Source organism: Cetorhinus maximus, chromosome 24 (genome assembly GCF_964194155.1).
Source record: "Cetorhinus maximus chromosome 24, sCetMax3.hap1.1, whole genome shotgun sequence".
NCBI classification, from domain to species: Eukaryota; Metazoa; Chordata; class Chondrichthyes; order Lamniformes; family Cetorhinidae; genus Cetorhinus; species Cetorhinus maximus.
The window spans coordinates 19,569,240-19,591,651 of NC_135902.1; the positions used below are offsets into that span (position 1 = coordinate 19,569,240).

The following is a 22,412-nucleotide window of genomic DNA, read 5'->3' on the forward strand; positions in this document are numbered from 1 at the left end:
TACTGTACTGAAAAAGTGCTGTGTTGCCAGAAGTGATGAGACATTAAACCTAGGTCCTGCTCTTGCAGGGGATCCAAATGACCCCATGGCAGTATTTCAAAGAAAAGCAGGGGAGTTATCCCCAGTGTCCTGGCCAATACTTATTCTTCAATCAATGTCACAAAAATAGATTGATGTTTGTGGGAGCTTGTTGTGTGCAAACTGGGTGCTGAGATTCCTACATTACAACAGTAGCTACATTTCAAAAGCACTTTGAGATGTCCTGTTGAAATGCAAGTCTTTCATTCAGATTCTGATTGACTGAATTCATCTCTAGCATTTTCTTTTTATTTTGTTCCCATTGGCAGCAATCGCAGTTAGTTTTTCTTGTCTGCTATTAAACACTAATGGGTTGGTAAGAGTTACAGAGTGACTGGTCTGGACTGATCTACTTCAGTGTCCATCAGGTGTATTGATTTGAATTGCAGGTTTAACTTCAATCAAAGAACGGTTGCCACTTGCCAAAGCAGTTTGATACATTGCATCCCTGCATGTCAGTGCAGCACAAGGACAAAGTATCTTGCTTTAGACATCAAGCATTGAAAGGTGTTGGAAAAGCGTAGGTTTGAATTGTGAGTCATGTTGTCCTTTGCTATCGTTCATGTATTTAAATCATTTCTGAGGCATCTATCTCTCTTTAAAACTTTGAAACAAATGAAGAACAATGGCATAAACTGGGCATGTATTCCCCTGACCTTAGAAGATTCAGGGGTGATCGAATTGAGATGTCTAAAATGTTAAAAATAATTTGATAGGATAGATAGAAACTATTTTCCCTGGTGGGGAAATCAGGAAAGTGGGAGTGTAATCTTAACATTAGAGCAAGGCCGTTCAGGAGGGAAAAGTCAGGAAATGCTCATTCACATAAAAGTTATTAGAAGTCTGGAACTGGCCCCAAAAGGCTATGGTAGATGCTGGGGATCAAATGAAGCTTTCAAGACTGAGTCTGATAGATTTTTGTTAGTTAAAAGTATTAAGGGATATGGAACTAATGTGGGTAAATGGAATTATTCATGATCTAATTGAATGGTGGAGTAGGCTCAAAGGACTGAATGGCCACCTCTTGTTCCTATGTAGCTAAATGATCCTCTTTCAGTCTGGTCTGATTTTAGTGCAGAAAATGAATAAGCTTTTGAGTTTTTCAGGACCTTTCCACTGTGTTTTAAGCTGAACCCTCAGAACACATTTCACATTGTGGTTTCTTGACACTGGTTTCAGTCGAATGACTGAGCTTTTGTGACTAAGTGACAAACTATCACTTTAAGCAAAATAAGACACAACTTCTGGATATGACACAGGAATTAAACAACCTTTAAAAATTCATTCCTGCTCTGGTTTTTCCGATGCTGAGAGGCAAAGATTATGTTGATGCAACAAAACTCTTAACTAGAATTGTGAGCCCAAATTTCAATGAGATGTCTACTAATGAAATGCTCAGGTCCTCCACCATTTCCGCCAACTCCAGCATGATGCCACCACCAAACACATCTTCCCTTCACCCACCCCCGGCAGCATTCCGCAGGGATCGTTCCCTCCGGGATATCCTGGTCCACTCCTCCATCACCCCCTACACCTCAACCCCCTCCCACGGCACCTTCCCATGCAACCGCAGAAAGTGCAACACCTGCCCCTTTACTTCCTCTCTCCTCACCATCCAAGGGCCCAAAAACTCCTTTCAAGTGAAGCAGCATTTCACTTGCACTTCCCTCAACTTAGTCTACTGCATTCGTTGCTCCCATGTTCCTCTACATTGGAGAGACCAAACGCAGACTGGTCTCTCCAAAAAGACCGCTTTGCAGAATACCTTCGGTCTGTCCGCAAGCATTACCCAGACCTCCCTGTCACTTGCCATTTTAACACTCCATCCTGCTCTCGTGCCCACATGTCCGTCCTTGGCTTGCTGCATTGTTCCAGTGAAGCTCAACGCAAACTGGAGGAACAGCAACTCATCTTCCGACTAGGCACTTTGCAGCCTTCCGGACTGAATATTGAGTTCAATAATTTTAGATAATGAACTCTCTCCTCCATCCCCACTCCCTTTCCGATCTTTCCCCCTCCTTTTTGTTTTTTCCAATAATTTATATACATTTTTCTTTTCCCACCTACTTTCATTATTTTTAAGTGTATTTCCATCCATTGTTTTATCTCTACCTTTTAGCCTATTTCGATCCCTTCCCCCCACCCCGCCCCTACTAGGGCTATCTGTACCTTGCTCGTCCTGCTTTCTACCCTTAATTTGCACATTCCTTTAGATAATATCACCACCTTCAACACCTCTTTGTCCTTTTGTCTGTGACATCTTTTGGTTATCTCCACCTATCAATGGCCCTCTATCCAGCTCTTCTTGTCCCCCCCCCCGCCCCTTAAACCAGCTTATATTTCACCTCTCTTCTATTTTTACTTAGTTCTGTTGAAGGGTCATTCGGACTCGAAACGTTAACTGTGCTCCTTATCCGCAGATGCTGCCAGACCTGCTGAGTTTTTCCAGGTATTTTTGTTTTTGCTCAGGTCACAATTTAATCTCTCCATTGTCCCTCTCCACTATCTTATCCCTGATGTACTGGGAGATAAGACGGTCTTTTCCCCCCCCTACCTCTCCCCCACCCGGCTCCATTCTAACTGTGGACTTTGCACCTCCTCTCGCTCTCATCATTCCTCAGTCATCTGAAGAATTCATTCTCTCAATTGTTTTCAGCAACAATTAAAGGCTGTAGCACATTATGCCATGTTTTCTCTGCCTCAAATACAACGTGTGTCCATCCTGCCCTGAACTCCCTCCCAAATGTTCTTCCCCACCGACTACCATGTTTACTTCGGGTCAGGTGGGGTATGGTCGTTGCTGACAAGGACAGCATTTATTTCCCATCCTAAATTGCCCTTGTCCCAGGCAGCAATTTTACAGGCGGTATGTTAACAGTCTTTAGGAGTTAAAATAATCTGGGCCTGTTTTCTGCTGTAGCAGGTGAGAATTCCTAAACTCACCAGTGCAAAACCCACCTGGAGTTAATATCAGGGTCGGTATTTGGAGTTATGTAAGGACCAATCATTTATTATATAATTTCAGAACCGTATCACACAAAGAATCATATACATAAATTTTATTGATCTAAATCTAATTTAATTGTAGTGAAACAGCAGCAGTTTGCTTCATATAAACATTATCCATTGATAACATGCTTCCTATATAATTGGAATGTAGGAAGAGAGATTTTAATTAATACTTTCATGTGTACTTACAAAATAGGAAGGTGTTGTCATAGTCCCACCCTAAACACCCAACTAACAACTGTTATAGGAGCTAGAAGCAAATGCTAAAGTATGTGATATATGCAATAGAACAGCAGGAAGAGAATAAAATATGCAACATGGTAGCATTCAAGGCACTAATGGCTGCAGAAATGACACTTCCAGCACTTGACAGGATTAGGAAAAGTTTGTCAACTGCATGATCTAGGTTTGAGACCTTGTTTACCAGGATTGTGAATCGAGAATTGCAAGCATTCTTCCCACTTGCCTACCTTCATTGCTCACTTGGATGGATGGAGTATCCCAGAAGTGTGCCCATAATCTGATGACCGTCACCAGAATGTTGAGACCACGCTGGAAAATTGTCACAATGATCTGTGTGATGGATTGACTTGAGACATTGGAACGCTTCCACATAGTGGGTGGAATTTAATCCAGACAATGGGGGCCTTGCCTGCTGGCTGGAGAGCCAGCAAGAGTTCTGCGTCACTTCATTTTGGGAATGACGGCTGATTTAAATGCCAACAAAGCACTAAGTGGCCAGGGGATGGAAATGTCGCCATCGAAAGCTGCTAACAAATCAGATGCCAGTGGCTGTCCATTGTAGGAAACGTCACGCGGTAACTGCTGGTAATGAACCCACCAGAGGCCTTGAATGGCTGAGGGGCCCAGGCCACTGGTGAGTAAGGGCAGTGAGTGGGCTGCTGGCTAGGTGGGGATGAGGAAGGTGGTTTTCAGCGCCCCGCCCCCTGCCCGAGGCCGGGTCTTTTGATCAGGCAGTGCATGTCTGACAACAAGGGACCTGTGCCCCTACCCGCCAGCAGTCTGAATACCAGAGGTGGGAGGAAGGCCCTTAAAGCCTACTTAAGCGCCTCAATTGTAGTCAGGGCAGGAAGGCCATCCATGAGCCATCTGGGGCAGAAATTGGAGGACGATGGGGTCCTCACCTTAAACCTCTAGCCCAATTAAATGCTCCCCACCTCCAAAGACACCTCAGAGGAGGGGCATTAAATTTTGCCCTCTGTGTGTTCATATGTATTGGTCACATCACAACCACACCTTTGATAGCGTGCGTGTCCTTAAATAACCATACAGAATAAGGGCATCTGAGTATAGACACAAATCAAGGAACCGAGTACTGCACAGGGCCAGGCCTTACCAGGCTTTGAATTATTCTTGGATGTGGGTGTCACTGGTGAGGCTGGTATTTATTGCCCACCCCTAATTGCCGTTGAGAAGATGCTGCTGAGTCACTTTCTTGAGCCATTGCAGTCTATCTGGTGGAGATGCAACCTGTCCTGTTAGGAAGGGATTCCAGGATTTTGACCTAGCGACGATGAAAGAACAGCAGCAATATAGTTCCAAATTAGAATGGTGTATGACCTGGAGGGGTTCTTGCAGGTGATGGTGTTCCCATGCATCATCTAGATCAGACTTGTCCAACTGGCGGCCCGCAGAACCACTATTCAAAAGATGGTATATTCAAAATGCAGATAAGTGAAATTCAAGATTTTGCAAGGGATGCGCCTCCAATCACAACATTTGCTGCTAATAGGCTCTCTACAGAGCCTATCAGCAGCAAATGAGAGAGAGAAACAGTCTGAATGGAGGAACAATGAACAGTGGCAAGTGTGCTGAGGGTTGCCGGGTCCAAGGGAAGCAAAGGTGCGGTGAGGCTGGAGCCCAGGGAGTGCAAAAATTGCTGTGTGCCTGGAAAGGAGATGGTACTGTGGTGGGTGTAGGGAAGTGAGAGAGGGTGGTGTGGGGGAAAGTGAGAGGGTGAGTACCCTGAGGCTGGGAGTGAGCCAGACACACGCAAACTGACCTTCTCACACTCTGGTCATTTTTATTAATTACTCTTTTTTAACTTAACAATTTGTTATGACCTTGCTTTACTTTTGCTCAGGAATTGTTTCTTTCATTAATACCTCAACATTTTTTTTTAAATTTATTTTATTGTGGCAAACCTTATCTTTCTGAAATTTGCCCACTGGTCCCTTAAGTGAGGAAAAAAAATGGAAATGTGCCCCCTCCCCGAACAAAAACGTTGGATAAGCCTGTTCTAGATGGTAGAGGTCAAGAGTTTGGAAAATGCTAAAGATGGTACACACTGCTGCCACTGTGTGCCTGTGGTGAAAGGTGTAAAAGTTTAAAGTGGTGCCAGCCAAGTGGGCTGCTATGTTTTGGATGATTTCAAATTTCTTGAGTGTTGTGCTATACTCATTCAGGCAAGTGAAGAGTATTCCATCACACTCCTGACTCCTGCCGGGGGATTCAGGAGGTGAGTCACTTGCCACAGGACATCCAGCTCAGACCATTTACAACAAAGACCTTGAGTGAAATGAGCTTGGTTGGTGTTAGTGCAAGACCCGTTAAGTGAGGTGGTATGGTACTCACCAATCTAGGCCATGGCCCAAGGGTCAGAATAGTCACCTGCTCCTTACAGTTGCCCAGTGAGTTCTACTAACCGAATGCGTTTTGTTATTGGGTGGAAGCTGTTATCAGGCTTAGTTGCAATGCCACAAATGGCAGAATAGCTGAACAGCACTTGCTGTCCAGGCACACACAAGAATAATAACCGTCAGGGAGGGTTTAGCCAGATATTCTCAGAACACACATATAAAGAATAAAGCTGAGAAATAAACTTAGCTTTAAGAAAATCCAGCCTGCCCCTCATTACTTGAGCTGGCAAATACAAAAAGATGTGCCTGACCCAATGTAAAACACAGGATACAGTGGCTCTTTAAAGACAGCTCGGAAGCTATGTAGCAGATTCATCCTGTAAAACGACGAGGTGTCACTTGGATAATCTGGGTAAATCCCAAACCAGTTGTATAGAGTTACTGGTCAGGTAACTCTACCTAATTGTGCCAAGTGGACACAGTAAAGCATATAATGCAATCCATTTACCGGGGCATTGGGGAGGGAACGAGGGGGAGTCAGATGGGAGGGTTGGTGTGTGATTTCCAAACACTAGGACACATTCCTAACTCCTCGCCAAACTATCCTTCCCCAAATAACAGGTGCATACCAGGTTGGCACAGATGCCTCACAGGCCTTTGAAAAGGTGAACCTCCCAGTAACATTTCCCTGGTGTGAGTCTCCAAACATATGACTTGCAAGCAATTATCAAATCTCTATAGATGCTCTGGATCGTTCCATGGCTTTGGTTAGTTGTGTTCTACTCTCTGATCCCAATTGGAAAAGCGGTCAGTTTGGATCAAAAGTCTGCTTCATGACACCTAAAAGACAGAAAGACAATGGCTTTTGGTCCAATGTGGCGCATCTCTTGTCGTAATAATAAATTAACATAAATAGTACTGACATCATAAATTAACATATTATGTTCAGATGTCACCTGTGGCACACTTGCCTCTTCGAGTCAGAAGGTCATAGTTCAAGTACCACTCCAGATATATGAGCACATAGTCAAGGCTGACACTCTGAGGGAGTCCTGCACTGTCAGGTGGTGGTGTTCCCACATGTCTGCTGCCCTTGTCCTGCTAAATGGTAGTGGTTGTGGGCTCAGAAGGTGCTGTCTAAGAAGCCTTGGTGAGTTCCTGCAGTGCATCTTGTAGATGGTAGACACCACTGCCACTGTGGAAGGAGTGAATGTTTGCGGATGGGCTGCCAATCAAGCAGGCTGCTTTGTCCTTGATGGTGTCAAGCTTCTTGAATGTTGTGGGAGCTGCACTCATCCAGGCAAATGGAGAGTATTCATTCACACTCCTAACTTGTGCCTTGTAGATGGTGGACAGGCTTTGGGGAGTCAGGAGGTGAGTCACTTGCTGCAGGATTCCTAGCCTCTGACCTGCTCTTGTTGCCATAGTATTTATGTGGCCAATCCAGTTTAGTTTCTGAAGAATGATAACCTCCCAGGATGTTGATAGTGGGGGATTCAGTGATGGTAATGCCATTGAATGTCAAGGGGCGAAAGTTAGATTCTCTCTTGTTGGAGATGGTCATTGCCTGACTCTTGTGTGGTGCGAATGTTACTTGCCACTTGTCAGCCCAAGCCTGGATATTATCCAGGTCTTGCTGCATTTGGATATGGACTGCTTCAGTATGTGAGGAGTCGCGAATGGTGCAGAACATTGTGCAATCATTAGCGAACATTCCCACTTCTTACTTTATGATGGAAGGAGGTCATTGATGAAGCAGCTGAAGATGGTTGGGCCTAGGACACTACCCTGAGGAGCTCCTGCAGTGATGCCCTGGAACTGAGATTGATCTCCAACTACCACAACGATCTCTCTTTGTGCTAGGAATGACTCCAACCAGTGGAGTGCTTTCCCCCTGATTCCCAATGACTCTAGTTTTGCTGGGGCTCCTTGATGTCACACTCGGTCAAATGCTGCCTTGATGTCAAGGGTAGTCACTCTCACCTCACCTCTGGATTTCAGCTGGAGGTAATGATAGAATGGGGGATATGCTGGGCCATGAGGTTATAGATTGTAGTTGAGTACAATTTTGCTGCTGTTCATGGCCACAGCCTTCATGGATGCCCAGTCTTGAGTTGCTAGATCTGTTCAAAGTCTATCCCTTTTAGCATGGTGGCAGTGCCACACAGTACGATGGAGGGTATCCTCAATGTGAAGACAGGACTTTGTCTCCACAAGGACAGTGCACAGGTCACTCCTACTGATTCTGTCATGGACAGATGCATCTACGGCAGGCACATTAGTGAGGGTGAGGTCAAGTATGTTTTTCTCTCTTGTTGGTTCCCTCATCACCTGCTGCAGACCCAGTGTAGCAGCTATGTCCTTTAGGACTCAGCCAACTTGGTCAGTAGTTGTGCTACCAAGTCACTCTTGGTGATGGACATTGAAGCCCCCCCCGCCCCACTCAGTACATTCTGCGCCCTTTCTACCCTCAGTGTTTCCTCCAAGTGGTGTTCAACATGGAGGAATAGTGATTCATCAGCTGGGGCACGGGGGGAGGGAATGGTATATGGTATAGAGCAGAAGGTTTCCTTGCCCATGTTTCACCTGTTGCCACGAGACTTCATGGGGTCCAGAGTCAATGTTGAGGACTCCCAGTGCAACTCCCTCCCTGTTTACCATTATGCTGCCACCTCTGCTGGGTCTGTCTTACCGCGGATGATGATTGTGGTGTCTGGGACATTATCTGTAAGGTACGATTTTGTAAGAATGACTGTCAAGCTGTTGCTTGACTAGTCTGTGGGACAGCTCTCCAAATTTTGGCACTAGCCCCCAGATATTAGTAAGCAGAGTTGACAGGGCTGAGTTTGCCATTGTCATTTCCGTTGCCTAGGTCGATGACGAGTGGTCCATCTGGTTTCATTCCTTATAGGCTTCGTAGCGGTTTATACAACTGAGTGACTTGCTAGGCCATTTAAGAGTCAACCACATTGTTGTGGATCTGGAGTCACAGGTAGGCCAGACCAGGTAAAGACAGCAGAATTCCTTCCCTAAAGGGAATTAGGCCAATAGACTAATGCCCACCAGGGCATTAGTGAACCAGATGGATTTTTACAACAATCAACAATGGTTTCAGGGTCTTCATTAGACTTTTAATTCCCGATTTTTATTGAATTCAAATTCCACCATCTGCCGTGGTGGGATTCAAATCTGGATCCCCAGAGTATTTCCCTGGGTCTCTGGGTTACAAGTCCACCGCCTCCCCTGATCATTGAATTTTGATAATTTGCAGCACACACCTGCACGTGTAATACGCTCTCCACTTGGCGGTCCGCTCCCACACCACCCACAGACTCGCCATCCCCCCTCCCCAGCCCTGCTCTCAAAAACCCACCCACCAGCTCTGACAGATTCACCACCATCCCTGCCCCCAGTTCAGATGCCAAAATGTCCCTTAATTTATTCCCCTAGAGTTGGTCACCCTGAAACCATTATTCCCTAACCTTTGTACCATCCCCTTAGTGCTAGGAAACCAACTGAAAATAAAGCAAAGCAACTCCAACAGGTAGGCTCAAAGGCAGTTAAGGGAATACACAGGGGCCTAAGCAGATGGGGAGAAGACAGCCAGAGACCTTGATTTCAGACCCTAGAGAGAAAATTATTGTAGAAATAGTGGGCAGAATGCCCGTGGAGTCATCAACACATACTTTAGTCAAAAAGAGAATCATTAAATTGCATTTTAGAATTTAAAAAAATACCTGTAATTATTATAGAAATAAATATAAAATGTAAACTTACCTGCAGTGCCGCCGAGAAGAACAGACCTGGGAGACGTTCCTTGGAGGAGCAGCAGTGCCATCTAATGGTGAGAGGAGTTTAATCACAGAGTAATGTCAGTGTAACTGGCCTCACAGTCAAAAGCAGTACCTATATATCACCCCATAACTAAACCATAGCACAGGAAGTTAGTGTGACAACAGCAAGTGCATGCTAGGCACACTGGGATTCTGTGGGAGAAGGGGTTCCTCTTGCTGTAACTCTAGCGAAACATCACCAGAGTTTCCAAAAAGTTTCCAATCACTGTGTAAAGATGAGCTACTCCGCAAGACAAATGACGGTGGAAAAGAGCCAGGTGCAGGGACTCCCTGTACTGGGAGTTGCCACTCCTTTATTTTCACCAGGACCCAGCAAAGGGATGGAAATCAGTTACGACCTCCAGAAGGGCCCTCAAAGTTTGGCACATTTTATTTAAAGGTTGGCCTTGTTATACAGACTATGCATGGGATTGGGAGAAGAGGAGAGGTAATTTTGTCAACCCCCAACACTCCTATCCGAGAACAGACAGTTCTATCTGCCAAGGGTAGGGGGATGCTGGAAAAATGCTCGTAGTTATCCCATGCTAATGAAATCTCCTTCCATTGCATCCAGAGATTTCAGTGTGGCTCGGGCAGGAGTGCTGGTACTGTTTTTACCGTATTGCTGGAAGATCTGTTATGTATCAGAGGGTATGCCGATTTCTAACAGTAAGGTTGTTTAAATATGTGGGAGAACACATGGGGACTCTCATTTGAAAGGACTGAGTAAATCAAATTTGTTTTTTATTGCATAACATTGCTTTTTTTTAATAATGTTTTGGCAAACACATGCTATAACTCTATCCATTATTCTCATAAGCAAGGGGCTCTCACATGTAACTCAGTGGAAACATTCTTCCCTCTGGGTCAGAAGATTGTGGATTTGATACCCACAGAAGAGACTTGAGCACAAAATGTCAGTTGATACTCCCAGTGCGTACTGAAGCAGTGCTGCACTGTCGGAGCTGCCATCTTAAAGCTGATATGTTAAACCTCTGCCCTTTCAGGTGGGTGCAAAAAGAATCCATTGGCACTATTAAAAGGAGAGAAGGGAAGTTCTGACCTGGTGTCCTGACAAATATCCACCCCTCAACTGACACCAACTAAAACAGGTTCTTTGATTATTTACTTCAGTGTTGTTTGTGGTCAGTTCAACCAAACTTATAAAAACCACTCACACTGTAAAAACTCTTTCCGAATCTTGGGTTCTTGAGGAAGCAGAGACGTATGTGGAGACACATCTGATGATCGAGCAGCTTTCTCATTCCCTGCATACAACAACGGAAATGAAAGACTGGAGTTTATTTGTGTATTGTGGATCCTTATTCAGTATGTTAAGGTATCACGATGGCCTACTGGCAGCTTCCTCTCTTGTCTTTGGCTCAAGGCTTCAAGCCTCAGTTAGAAATCTGAACCCATTAACTGAGCTGACACTCCCAGTGCAGTACTGAGGAAGTGCACCTCTGTTGGAGAAGGTAAGAAGATAAACCAAGACCTCATCTGCCATCTCAAGTGGAGGTAAGAAATTCCATGGATGTATTGGGAGAAGAAGAGCAGGGACATTCTCTTGGTCTCCTCCCCAATATTGCTGGGGCTCACCAGGAAAATCACTAACGATGATCTAATACATTTTCTGCTGCTATGTCAGCACCAATAGTCTCAGGAGGGGGTGTCTGGGAGAGGGAGGATGGGAATGATTGGGCGTGAACAGTGGCTGGCTACGGACAGTAGTTTTAATGCAGGGTCTGGAGATTCAGATAAGTATTGTATTGGTGGTGGCTGCAGCAGCCCTTTAAGGGCAGCTGGTTAGGCGATATGTAGACCATCTACTCTTGAATGCAGCTGGCTGGATGTCAACTGTGTTTCAGGGTGGTCCAATTTGGGAAAGGAGGCATCAGTAAGCCTTAGGCCCCTCATTTACAAACACTAAGGCCGGAATTTTCCGGCCCCTCATACTGGCGGAACCTTCCAGTCCCACCGATGTGAACAGAGATTTTGATGGCTCCCCGGCCCTGCTGCTGGAAAATTCTGGCCTAAGAATCTAACACCCCTCACCCCAGACTACCTTGGGTCGGTATTGGGACCCTTGCTTTTCCTGATATATATTACTGATCTAGATCTTGGTGTGCAGGGGACAAATTTAAAAGTTTGCAGATGATACGAAGCTTGGAAGTGTTGTGCATTGCGAGGACGGTGTGGAACTTCAAGAGGACATAGACAAGTCGGTAGAGTGGGCAGACAGGTGGCAGATGAAGTTCAATGGGGAGAAGTGTGAGGTGATGCATTTTGGTAGGAAGAACATGGACAGACAATATAAAATGGGTGAAATTTTGAAGGAGCAGAAAGACTTGGGTGTATATGTGTATAGATCATTGAAGGTGGCAGCATAGGTGGAGAGAGCAGTTAATAAAGCATATAGTGTCCTGGGCTTTATTAATAGGGGCATAGAATACAAGAGAGCAAGGAGGTTATGCTGAATTTACATATGACACTTGTTAGACCTCAGCTGGAGTATTGTTACAGTTCTGGACACCATATTATAGGAAGGATGTGAACACATTGGAGAGAGTGCAGAAGAGGTTTACAAGAATGGTTCCAGGGATGAGAAACTTCAGCTATGAGGATAGATTGGAGAGGTTGGGACTGTTCTTCATGGAGAGAAGAAGGTTAAGAGGAGATTTTATAGAGATGTTCAAAATCATGAGGGGGCTGGACAGAGTAGATAGAGAGAAACTGTTCCGACTCGTAAAAGGATCAAGAACGAGAGGGTACAGATTTAATGTGACTTGCAAAAGAAGCAAGTTTGACATGAGAAAAAACTTTTTCACACAAGTGGTTCAGGTCTGGAATGCACTGCCTGAAAGTGCAGTGGAGGCAGGTTCAATCAAGGCATTCAAGAGGACATTAGATGATTATTTGAATAGAAACAATGTGCAAGGGTACAGGGAAAATGCAGGGCAGTGACACTGGGTCATAATGCTCATTTGGAGAGCTGGTGCAGACATGATGGGCTGAATGGCCTCCTGTGTCATTAAGATTCTGTGGTTCTCCCAGACTTCAAAACTAATATCCATGAAGCTGCTGCAAGCAAACACAGGAGAAAAATTATTGGGGCAAAAAATATTGAGGTTTTTAAAAATTCTCTGAACACTTATGTTTATTAATTATATAAATATCAGAGACAGGCAAAAGAGGCTGTATAATTGACAAGTCATGATTTATCCAATCAGGTAATGAAGATTCTGTTCACCTATTGGCTGTAGGAGAGTGGTGCGCCACAAGACTAATCATGTCAGGTGACCGGTGGTGGAAGGATGGGGATGGAGCGGTTGGAGACAGGAGGTCATATGATGAAACCTGGGAAATGTACTGATCAAAGTTGGCAACCCTACTAACACCTGTTTTGGTTGCATGTCCTGGCTGCCTCCATTAATTAGAAGGTGGCAGACTTCCATTTCAGGATGTATGTGTGCCTGCTACCCGCCCTATTGGACACTTTGGCAGCATTTTACATCTGTAAAACAGATTTAGCATCATCACATTTTTTGGTCCACATTTTACAAGTACTCCATTGGCTATAAAGCACTTTGGGACATTCCAAGATCATGAAAGGGTCAAAATTCTGGAACTCCCTCCTTAACAGCACCTTGGGTGTACATACAGCACAGGGACTGCAGCAGTTCAAGAAGGCAGCTCACCACCACCTTCTCAAGGGCAATTAAGGATGGGAAATCAATGCTGGTCTAGCTAGCAACGCCCACATCCCACAAATGAATAAAAATGTAGATAAATACAAGTTAGTTCTGTTTGTTTATCTTGTTTCAGTTTCAAACTGCACCCTTAGTTGAGAAAGCAACAGTGTGAAGTGGAATGGACAATTCTCTATCCATTTAAATGTCTCCTAGGAGCCAGAATGTGACTGACAAAAGAGGAGACAAGCTAAGAGGTGTCAAAGGATTACGTTATGAGGAAAGATTGAAGTAACTGGGAGTCTTTAGCCTTGAAAGGGAGATGAGAAAGGAGAGTTTGTAGAAATATACAAGAGGATAATTTAGAATTGATGTCATGGAAAACACCTACAAACAAGAGCTGGATCTATTTCTGACAGAGTCGAGATCACTCACACAAGAGGGAGGAGCTGCATCAAATTATTAGGCCCCAGAGTCTCCTGGACTAGCCTCGACCTCCTAGGTAGGGGTTGGAGAGGAATTTCTTGGATTGGTTGTCCCTCAAATAGACCTGGATTTTTATCTGGCCTCTCCCAGCAGATCACACGATGAGATTGTGTATTGTAATTGTTCCTTCTGTGCCAACCTTCTGACCTTCAGAATACAAAGCCTGTGTCAGCGTCTTGAGAACTAGGGATATAGGAGCAGGGGGGTGGCCATTCAGCCCCCTGAGCCTGTTCTTCAGCCTGACCTGTTCTGCAATTCACTGACCTCTTGACTCTGCGCTCTTCAGTTTGCGTTTCATGGCTTGACGCAGACACTCCTTCACCTGGACAGAAAGATCGGTGGCTGCTTCGCTGGCGCGAGCCAGCTTGAAATGTAGATCGGACTTTAACTTAGGGACTTCAGAGACCAGAGAGGAGGAGCTGAAACAAAGGGACTCCTGAGAGGAAATACAGAACCATAAGAATGAAGAATTTGCATTTATATTGTACCTTTCACACCCTCAGGACATCCCAAAATGTTTCACCGTCAATGAAGTCCTATTGAATTGTAGTCACAGTTGTAATGTAGGAATTGTGGCAGCCAACATGTGTACAGCAAACTCCCACAAACAGCAATGTGATAATAATCTGTTTCCATGATGCTAATTGTGGGATAAATATTGACCAGGACACCATTTATTGTCCATCCCTAGTTGCCCTTGAGAAGGTGGTGATGAGCTGCCTTCTTGAACCGTTGCAGTCCATGTGGCATAGGTACACCCACAGTGCAGTTAGGAAGGGAGTTCCAGCATTTTGACCCAGCGACAGTGAAGGAACGGCAATATATTTCCAAGATAGGATGGTGAGCGACTTGGAGGGGAACTTCCAGGTGGTGGCATTCCCATCTATCTGCTGACCTTGTCCTTCTAGGTGGTAGTGGTCGTGGGTTTGAAAGGTGCTGTCTAAGGAGCCTTGGTGAATCCCTGCAGTGCATCTTGTAGATGGTACTCACTGCTGCTACTGTGCGTCTGTGGTGGAGGGAGTGAATGTTTGTGGATGTAGTGCCAATCAAGCGGACTGCTTTGTCCTGGACAGTGTCCAGCTTCTTCAGTGTTGTAGGAGCTGCACTCACCCAGGCAAGTGGGGGGTATTCCATCACATTCACAAGTGGACAGGCTTTGGGGAGTCAGGAGGTGAGTTACTCTTTGCAGGATTCCAAGTCTCTGACCTGCTCTTGTAGCCAAAGTACTTATATGGCTAGTCCAGTTCAGTTTCTGGTCAATGGTCACCCCCAGGGTGTTGATAGTGGGGAATCAGTGATGGTAATGCCATTGAACATCAAGGGGCAATGGTTGGATTCTCTCTTATTGGAGATGGTCATTGCCTGACACTTGTGTGGTGCGAATGTTACTTGCCACTTGTCAGCCCAAGCCTGGATATTGCTGCATTTTGGACATGGGCTGCTTCGGTATCTGAGGAGTCGCGAATGGTGCTGAACATTGTGCAAGCATCAGCGAACATCCCCACTTCTGACCTTATGATGGAAGGAGGTCATTGATGAAGCAGCTGAAGATGGTTGGGCCTAGGACACTACCCTGAGGAACTCCTGCAGTGATGTCCTGGAGCAGAGATGACTGACCTCCAACAATCACAGCCATCTTCCTTTGTGCTATGTATGATTCTAACTAGCGGAGAGTGTTCCCCCCTGATTCCCATTGATTCCAGTTTTGCTAGGGCTCCTTGATGCCATACTCAGTCAAATGCTGCCTTGATGTCAAGGGCAGTCACTCTCACCTCACCTCGGGAGTTCAGCTTTTTTGTCCATGTTTGAACCAAGGCTGTAATGAGGTCAGGAGCTGAGTGGCCCTGGTGGAATCCAAATTGGCATCAGTGAGCAGGTTATTGTTAAGCAAGTGCCGCTTGATAGCACTGTTGATGACCCCTTCTATTACTTTACTGATGATCGAGAGTAGACTGATGGGGCGGTAATTGGCCGCGTTGGAGAATCTTAAATGTTTCAATGAGATTGCACTGTTCACAGTAGTGGGGATTAGCCACTTCTGAGTCTGGGATGAAGGTATATTGTTGAGGTGTAGTGTAAAGGGCTTCACTCTGTTATGATTAGGGGACACGTGATGCTGGAACTGAGGCTTCAGAATCAGATCAAACTGGAACCAATGCTGGATTGCTCACATTGCTTACACCTGACAACATTGGCGAACTGTGCCATCAGTCACAGTGCCAGGGACAGCTCCTGGTCACCCCTGCTTCTGGTTTTAACAGAAGTTGTACCAAGTATGAACAACTAATCTGTTTGCAAGAGGCGGTTGATCATTTAAATATTATCATGAGGCTGTGTCGCTCAGAATTAATCACCATTTTAATTTGACACTGGCTATAGGGATTTCCTGAAAACTTTCCAAATGATTAATGCCTATAGGACAAAATCCAGCACTGTCTGAACTCTGGAGGAAGCTTTGTCCTAGCCATTAAATCACAGCTGCTTTTTTAAATGCATGGTTTTTCCCCAACCTGCTACACCTTTTACCTCCTTACCTGTTTCAAGTATTACTCTGGTTAATGGTTTTGAATCATTTTCCAGTGCTCCACTGTGCCAATTGGTCAGCAGTGCGTCAACTCAACCAGTTAGACAAATCAAATTTAGATATTTGGAAACCTAGCAGCTAAAAGGGGATGACGACGCCTGGATCCAGGATGTGTGCTCTTTTCCATTTATCGTCTGGATTCAGTTTACCTGCTTCACCCACGATTGGACATCGCCCATGTCAACCCTTCTAATCTCTCCACCAGCATTGACCCTTCCAATCTCCCCAAAACTCAGCCCTATCAACCTCTACTTTACTGACCCTCTGATCTCCACCTCCCTGACCCTTCTGATCTACCCTTCGGCTTCCAATCTTCTTTGGAGCCCGACTTTTTTGATCCATCTCTCCCCGACGGTGGCCTGCTACCCAAGACCCTGTTGCTGGCAGCCAGCCTCTCAATCTGGCTACACGTGGTCAGGAACCAAAGACAGGTGAAGAAGGTAATAAGGCAGAACCTGAGGGAAACCAATTCTTCCGGGTTTCTCAACCTCAAGCTAGTCACGCCGTTCCCTCCACTTCCGAGATAAGGCTCTAGCCTTTAGCTGATGTCAGACCTTCTCAATGAGTGAGATGTCCCCTGATCAGAATCTTACTTTCATGTCAGATATATCAAGGCAATGCACAGCCAATAATGAGTGTTGGCTACTAGGTGGTAACATAGACATCAGGACAGCAGCCTTGAGTAAACTATACAAAGGCTCTTCAGGCCTTCCCAAACTGACCTATTCTAATTCGCTGCTCATTGGCTCCATCTGTGACACTAGACCTCCCTGATGAGCCTGTCATGAATCTCAGGCCTTTGCAACTCAAAATATCTATCCAACTATGCTAGCTTTTTGAATTAACTCCTGTGTCTTAGATAGCCTCGTTTATATGAGAGTTACTGTATCATATTGCAGGTTAAATTCAAGCCCTTCTGAGATATGTTAGAAGCTCCTGCTAATGAATTAAAAGTGTAAAACTGTAACCATCATGTTGTACATTGAAGTAATGGTGAATAATGATTTTACCTGTACAAATTTTAAATTATCGCTCTTATTGGCCAAGATTTCCAACTGGAGTTTCTTCTCTCTGATCTCAGTGCATTTCTGCTCCAGTTGGGTCCTGATGCTGATGCCCTGGTTCAGTGCTGCCTGCTGCTCCCTCCCAATTAACCCAATCACCACTTTCAGGGCCTCATCGATGGCTTCAGTCATTGCAGAAAATTTGTTGGTGATTTCCAATTCCACTCGTTGTGTGGTTCTCTGAGGTGAGATCAGAAAGAGTTTAAAACCTCCTGCCCTGTGTAGCGCCACCCGGTTCCCACTCCTCTTGCCACCCAACACATGCTCCGAGCACCCAGTTCCACTTAGTCCCCATTCACAGTGTCATCCACTTGAAACTCCCAATGCCACCTAACACTCATTCCTGGAATCATCATCTCCCAATGCCCAACCTGAGAAAAAAAAGCTGAAGGTGACCTAATAGAGGTCTTTAAAATTATGAAAGGTTTTGATAGAGTGGATACAGAGAGAATGTTAAAAGCAAAATACTGCAGATGCTGGAAATCTGAAACAAAACACAAAATGCTGGAAAAATTCAGGTCTAGCTGTATCTGTGGAGAGAGAAACAAATTTAATGTTTCGAGCCCATGTGACCCTTCTTCAGAGAGAATGTTTCTTATGGGGAAGAGGAAAACTAGAGGCCTTAAGATAATCACCAAGAAATCCAATAGGGACTTCAAAAGAAACTTCTTTACTCAGAGTGGTGAGAGTGTGGAACTCGCTACCACAGGGAGTGGTTGAAGCGAATAGAATAGGTGCATTTTAGGGAAAACTAGACATTGATAGGAGCACCCACCCAGGAATACATTTGCTGGAACACAACACCCAGAAACATATCCAGGGAAACACATCTGTGAACACGTGACCAGGAACACACATGACTTTTCTATTCATCATGAAGCAGCTTCTCTAGAAAACATTGAGGTTGGACTGCTCCTTCTCAATCACTCCTATTCAATGGAATTTCAAATAATACTCCCAATAACCAGGCTAACCAGGACTAAGAAGGCAAATTAAGTGTAGTGGAGGGGCCTGATAAGTTACAAGGGATAACCATTGAATTAAACTGCATTAATGAACTGTAAACACAATGTTTGTCTGGAGTGGGAAAGACTGATGTGAGAAGATGGGGGTCAAGAATGGGATTCTCAAGTCCTCTCCCTAGAGCATCAGAAGGGGGCCTTTCAGCCCCTCAAGCCCTGCTCTTTCGTTCCATTAGATGATATATACCTTATTCCATTCACACTCCTGAACACCATATTCTTTGATAACCTTGCCTAAGAAAAATCTATCAATCTCTGTCTCAAAAGTTCCCATTGACCCCCACCACTCCCCCAATTTGTGGGAGAGAGATCATAATTCCATCACTGTTTGTGCGTAAAGTGCTTCTTGATTTTGCCTCTTAAAAACCCTGGTTGTCATTGTCCCACGGATCGCAAATTGAAATTGTCTACCAGTTACAAAAAAGCTGGACAGTTGAAGCTGTGATCTGTGCAATCCTTTGATTGGCAGTCACACGGAAGAGCTTGAACCAGGATTCTAAAGCTCCAACAATTCCTGATGGCCTCATTGCCAAGGAGGTTGCCAACCAACTAACCGTGATTGAGTCGATGTTTTCCTGAAGTGTTCCAATCTCCAGCAGTGTCCCCTGTAGCTGCTTCTCCATCTCAAGATCCATTAGATAAAGTTCTTTCTGGAAAATGAGAGAATAAATACCATCAGGACTAGCACAGAAAGGGAATAAACCTCTCAGTTTCACTCATAGTCAGAACAGAGGGGCAGGACTAGGGGCAGAAATCTGATCACTGTTCTCTGGATTTTATTTCAAAAACGGTCCCCACACAGCAGGAATATATCAAACAGAGTTAACGTTTCAGGTCAATGTCCTTTCACCAGAACAGTTCTGATCAAAGGTCATCAACCTGAAACGTTAACTGTTTCACTTTCCACAGATGCTGCTTGAACAGCTGAGTATTTGCAGCATTTTCTGTTTTTATTTCAGATATCCAGCATCTGCAGTATTTTGCTTTTAGAATTAATCAAAGCCATGTTCATAAATGAGAAATTATAAGAATTATTATGAAGATTTCCTGTCTTCGAGAGCAATTATTCTCTTCATTTAACAGAGCAATTTGCTTATGCTCCTGTTTGGTTTTTTTATGCATTCTAAAAATGTTGGCTTCTGGCAAGGTCAGCATTTATTGCCTATCCCTAATTGCCCTTGAGAAGCTGGTGATGAGCCACCTTGAACCGCTGCAGTCCATGAGGTGTAGGTACAGCCATGTTGTCATTAGGAAGGGAGTTCCAGAATTTTGGCCCAGCGACAGCAATGTATTTCCAAATCAGGATGGTGTGCGGCTTGGTTGGGAACTTGCAGGTGGTGGTGTTCCCATGTGTCTGCTGCCCTTGTCCTTCTAGGTGGTAGAGGTTGTGGGTTTGGAAGGTGCTGTCAAAGGACCATTGGTGAATTGCTGCAGTGCATCTTGTACCTGGTACACACTGTTGCTACTGTGTGTCAGTGGTGGATGGAGTGAATGTTGAAGGTGGTAGATGGGGTGTTAGTCAAGTTGGCTGCTTTGTCCTGAGTGATGTTGAGCTTGTGTGTTATTGGATGAGCAGGGTGTGGGAAGGAATTTTTTTCTCTCAGATGGTTGTGAATCTTTGGAACTCTCTTCACCAGAGAGCAATGGAGGCAGAGGTAGATAGATTCTTGACTAACAAGGGAGTCAAAGTTGTCGGGGGTAGGTGAAATGTGGAGTTGAGGCAACAGTGAGATCAGCCATGATCTTACTGAACAGCAGAGCAGGCTCGAAGGGCCAAATGGCCTACTCCTGTTTCTAATTCGTATGTTCGCATGTATGCCTTTGTCGTTTCCAGTGCCTACATCAATGCCAGGTGGTTTATCTGGTTTCACTCTTATTTGACTTTTCTGTAGCAGTTTGGTACAACCGAGTGGCTTGTTAGGCCATTTCAGGGGCATTTAAGAGTCATCCACATTGTGTGGGTCTGGAGTCACATGTAGGACAGACCAGGTAAGGATGGCAGATTTCCTTCCCTAAAGGACGTGAGCGAAACAGATGGACTTTTACAATAATCGATGGTAGTTTCATGATTGCGATGAATTCAGATTTATTAAGAAGTTGAAGTTACCATGGTGGGATTTCAATTTAAGTCTCTGGAACATTAGACCCAGCTCTTTGGATTACTAACCCAGCAACAGTGATACCCTATGATACCCGTTCCCTGAAAATGATCCTATCAGTGCATTACCCTGAATGTGGAAAATGCTGATCAATTCCTTTGTACAAGTTTAACAATTTATCAGCTTTTACCTTTCTGCTCTGTACCTCTTCCTCCAGCGTTACCACCTCGTGCTTACGATGCTCACTAGTCATACATACGCAGCAAATGAAAGTCTTGTCGTTCCTACAGAAGAGTTCCAGGTGCTTCCTGTGCATCTTGCACTTACGCTCCTTGATATCTCGCACAGGCTCGGTCAGGGGATGATCCTGGAACGCCGGGCTTTCCCGGTGAGGCATCAGGTGCTCCTCACAATAAGATGCCAGGCATACCAGGCACGACCTGGCCGCCCTCAGCTTGCTACCGCTACAGAAATCACAGGTGACATCCCCTGGCCCCGCCAGGGGCCGGGCGATGCCAGCCTTAGTACCCGACTTGAGAAAATCTTCCACTATGTCGCAGACAATGATGTTTCTGTGGAGCGTGGGCCTGGGGATGAAATTTTCCCTGCACTGAGGGCAGCTATAGGCCCCAACACCAAACTGCTGGTCCCAGAATCGATGGATGCATTCCAAGCAGAAATTATGTCCACATGGAATTGTCGCCGGATTCTTGAACACCTCCAGACAAATGGCACAGACCAGCTTCTCCCTGGAAACCTGCACATTTGACAATGGTAATGCCATGTCGAGGTGCCAGTTCTCCTTCTTACAGCCGGGATCCGAAGTTCTGTTGATTTGTCTGGAACTCGACAGCCCTGGATGTATTTATTGTTCGGTTCCTAGATTCTTTTTCAATGTAGATCAAGTGGGAGGGCAAGTGAGGAAACAAAAATCCCCTTAGATTTAATTTCAGCACAACCCATTTTGTTAACCCAAAAATATACCATGTAATGTTAGACATTACTTAAAATGAAAATAAAAGTTATTTTGAGCTCCAACGGCATAGTTAAAGAAGATATTAAAGTGTCACCTCCTAATTGTAAATCTAGATAATGATATCTGGTCAGATACTGTATACAATAGACCAGAGCAGTGGCCTGGAAATTCAATAGCTCCAATTCACAGATGCGCAGAGGGCTGGGCATACTAAACACACCCGGTCACATGGGCCAGGATTTTACGGCCCCTCTCGCCCAGTGGGAAATTATGGTCCCACTGAACTGAGTGGAGATTTAAATGGCTCGCGGCATCCACTGGGGTGGGGGGGAGACACACCACGGCGGGGCTGTAAAATCCTGGCCATAGTCCCAGACGCTACGTGAAGTTCATTATAATGATACAGGCGTGCAGTATCACTACACACACTATTTACTGGCTGCATGCCTGTTTAGGGAAGGGCAGGAAATTGTGCATCTCTGAAGCTACTTAAAGAGGAGGCTCACTCAAGCTGCAACTGGCAGGGAGCTTGCCAGACTGAAAATAAAAAGAAAGAAAGAAATAAGTCGCATTTATACAGCGCCTTGCAAGACCCCAGGATGCCCCAAAATGCTTTACGGCCAATGAAATAATTTTGAAGTGTAGCCACTGTCCTGTCATAAGGAAACATGACATCCAATTTGTGCACAGCAAGCTCCCACAAACAGCATATGTGATAATGACCAGATAACTCGCTTTTACTATTAGAAATGTTAAGACAAGATGTAGATTTTAAGGATGTCATAAAATTGGAAAAAAAGGGGGGAAAGTTTAAGGAGGAAATTCCAGAGCTTAGGACCCAGGCAGCTTAAGGCGTGACCAACAATGATGGAGCAATTAGAACTGGGAATGCTCAAGAGGCCAGAATTAGATAGGCATCGATATCTCGGAGGGTTGTAGAGTTGCAGGGCATTACAGAGATAAGGAGGAGTG

General features: G+C 45.0%; 1 protein-coding gene across 2 annotated transcripts; it reads right to left on the reverse strand.

The window, feature by feature from the left end:
* Positions 1-5,849: 5,849 nt before the first annotated feature.
* On the reverse strand, positions 5,850-21,314 carry LOC144699672 (E3 ubiquitin/ISG15 ligase TRIM25-like). 2 transcript variants are annotated; one of them, XM_078570805.1, is made up of 7 exons: positions 20,655-21,314; positions 18,920-19,015; positions 17,290-17,523; positions 13,960-14,131; positions 10,699-10,788; positions 9,465-9,525; positions 5,850-6,527 (listed from the first exon to the last, which is right to left on the reverse strand). In XM_078570805.1, the coding sequence occupies exons 1-7, from the start codon at positions 21,246-21,248 to the stop codon at positions 6,506-6,508; spliced, it is 1,269 nt and encodes a 422-aa protein (XP_078426931.1). In that variant the 5' UTR covers positions 21,249-21,314; the 3' UTR covers positions 5,850-6,505. The 2 variants fall into 2 exon arrangements, with proteins under 2 accessions (XP_078426931.1, XP_078426930.1); XM_078570804.1 differs by having other exon boundaries at positions 6,065-6,527; positions 9,465-9,540.
* Between the last annotated feature and the right edge of the window lie 1,098 nt (positions 21,315-22,412).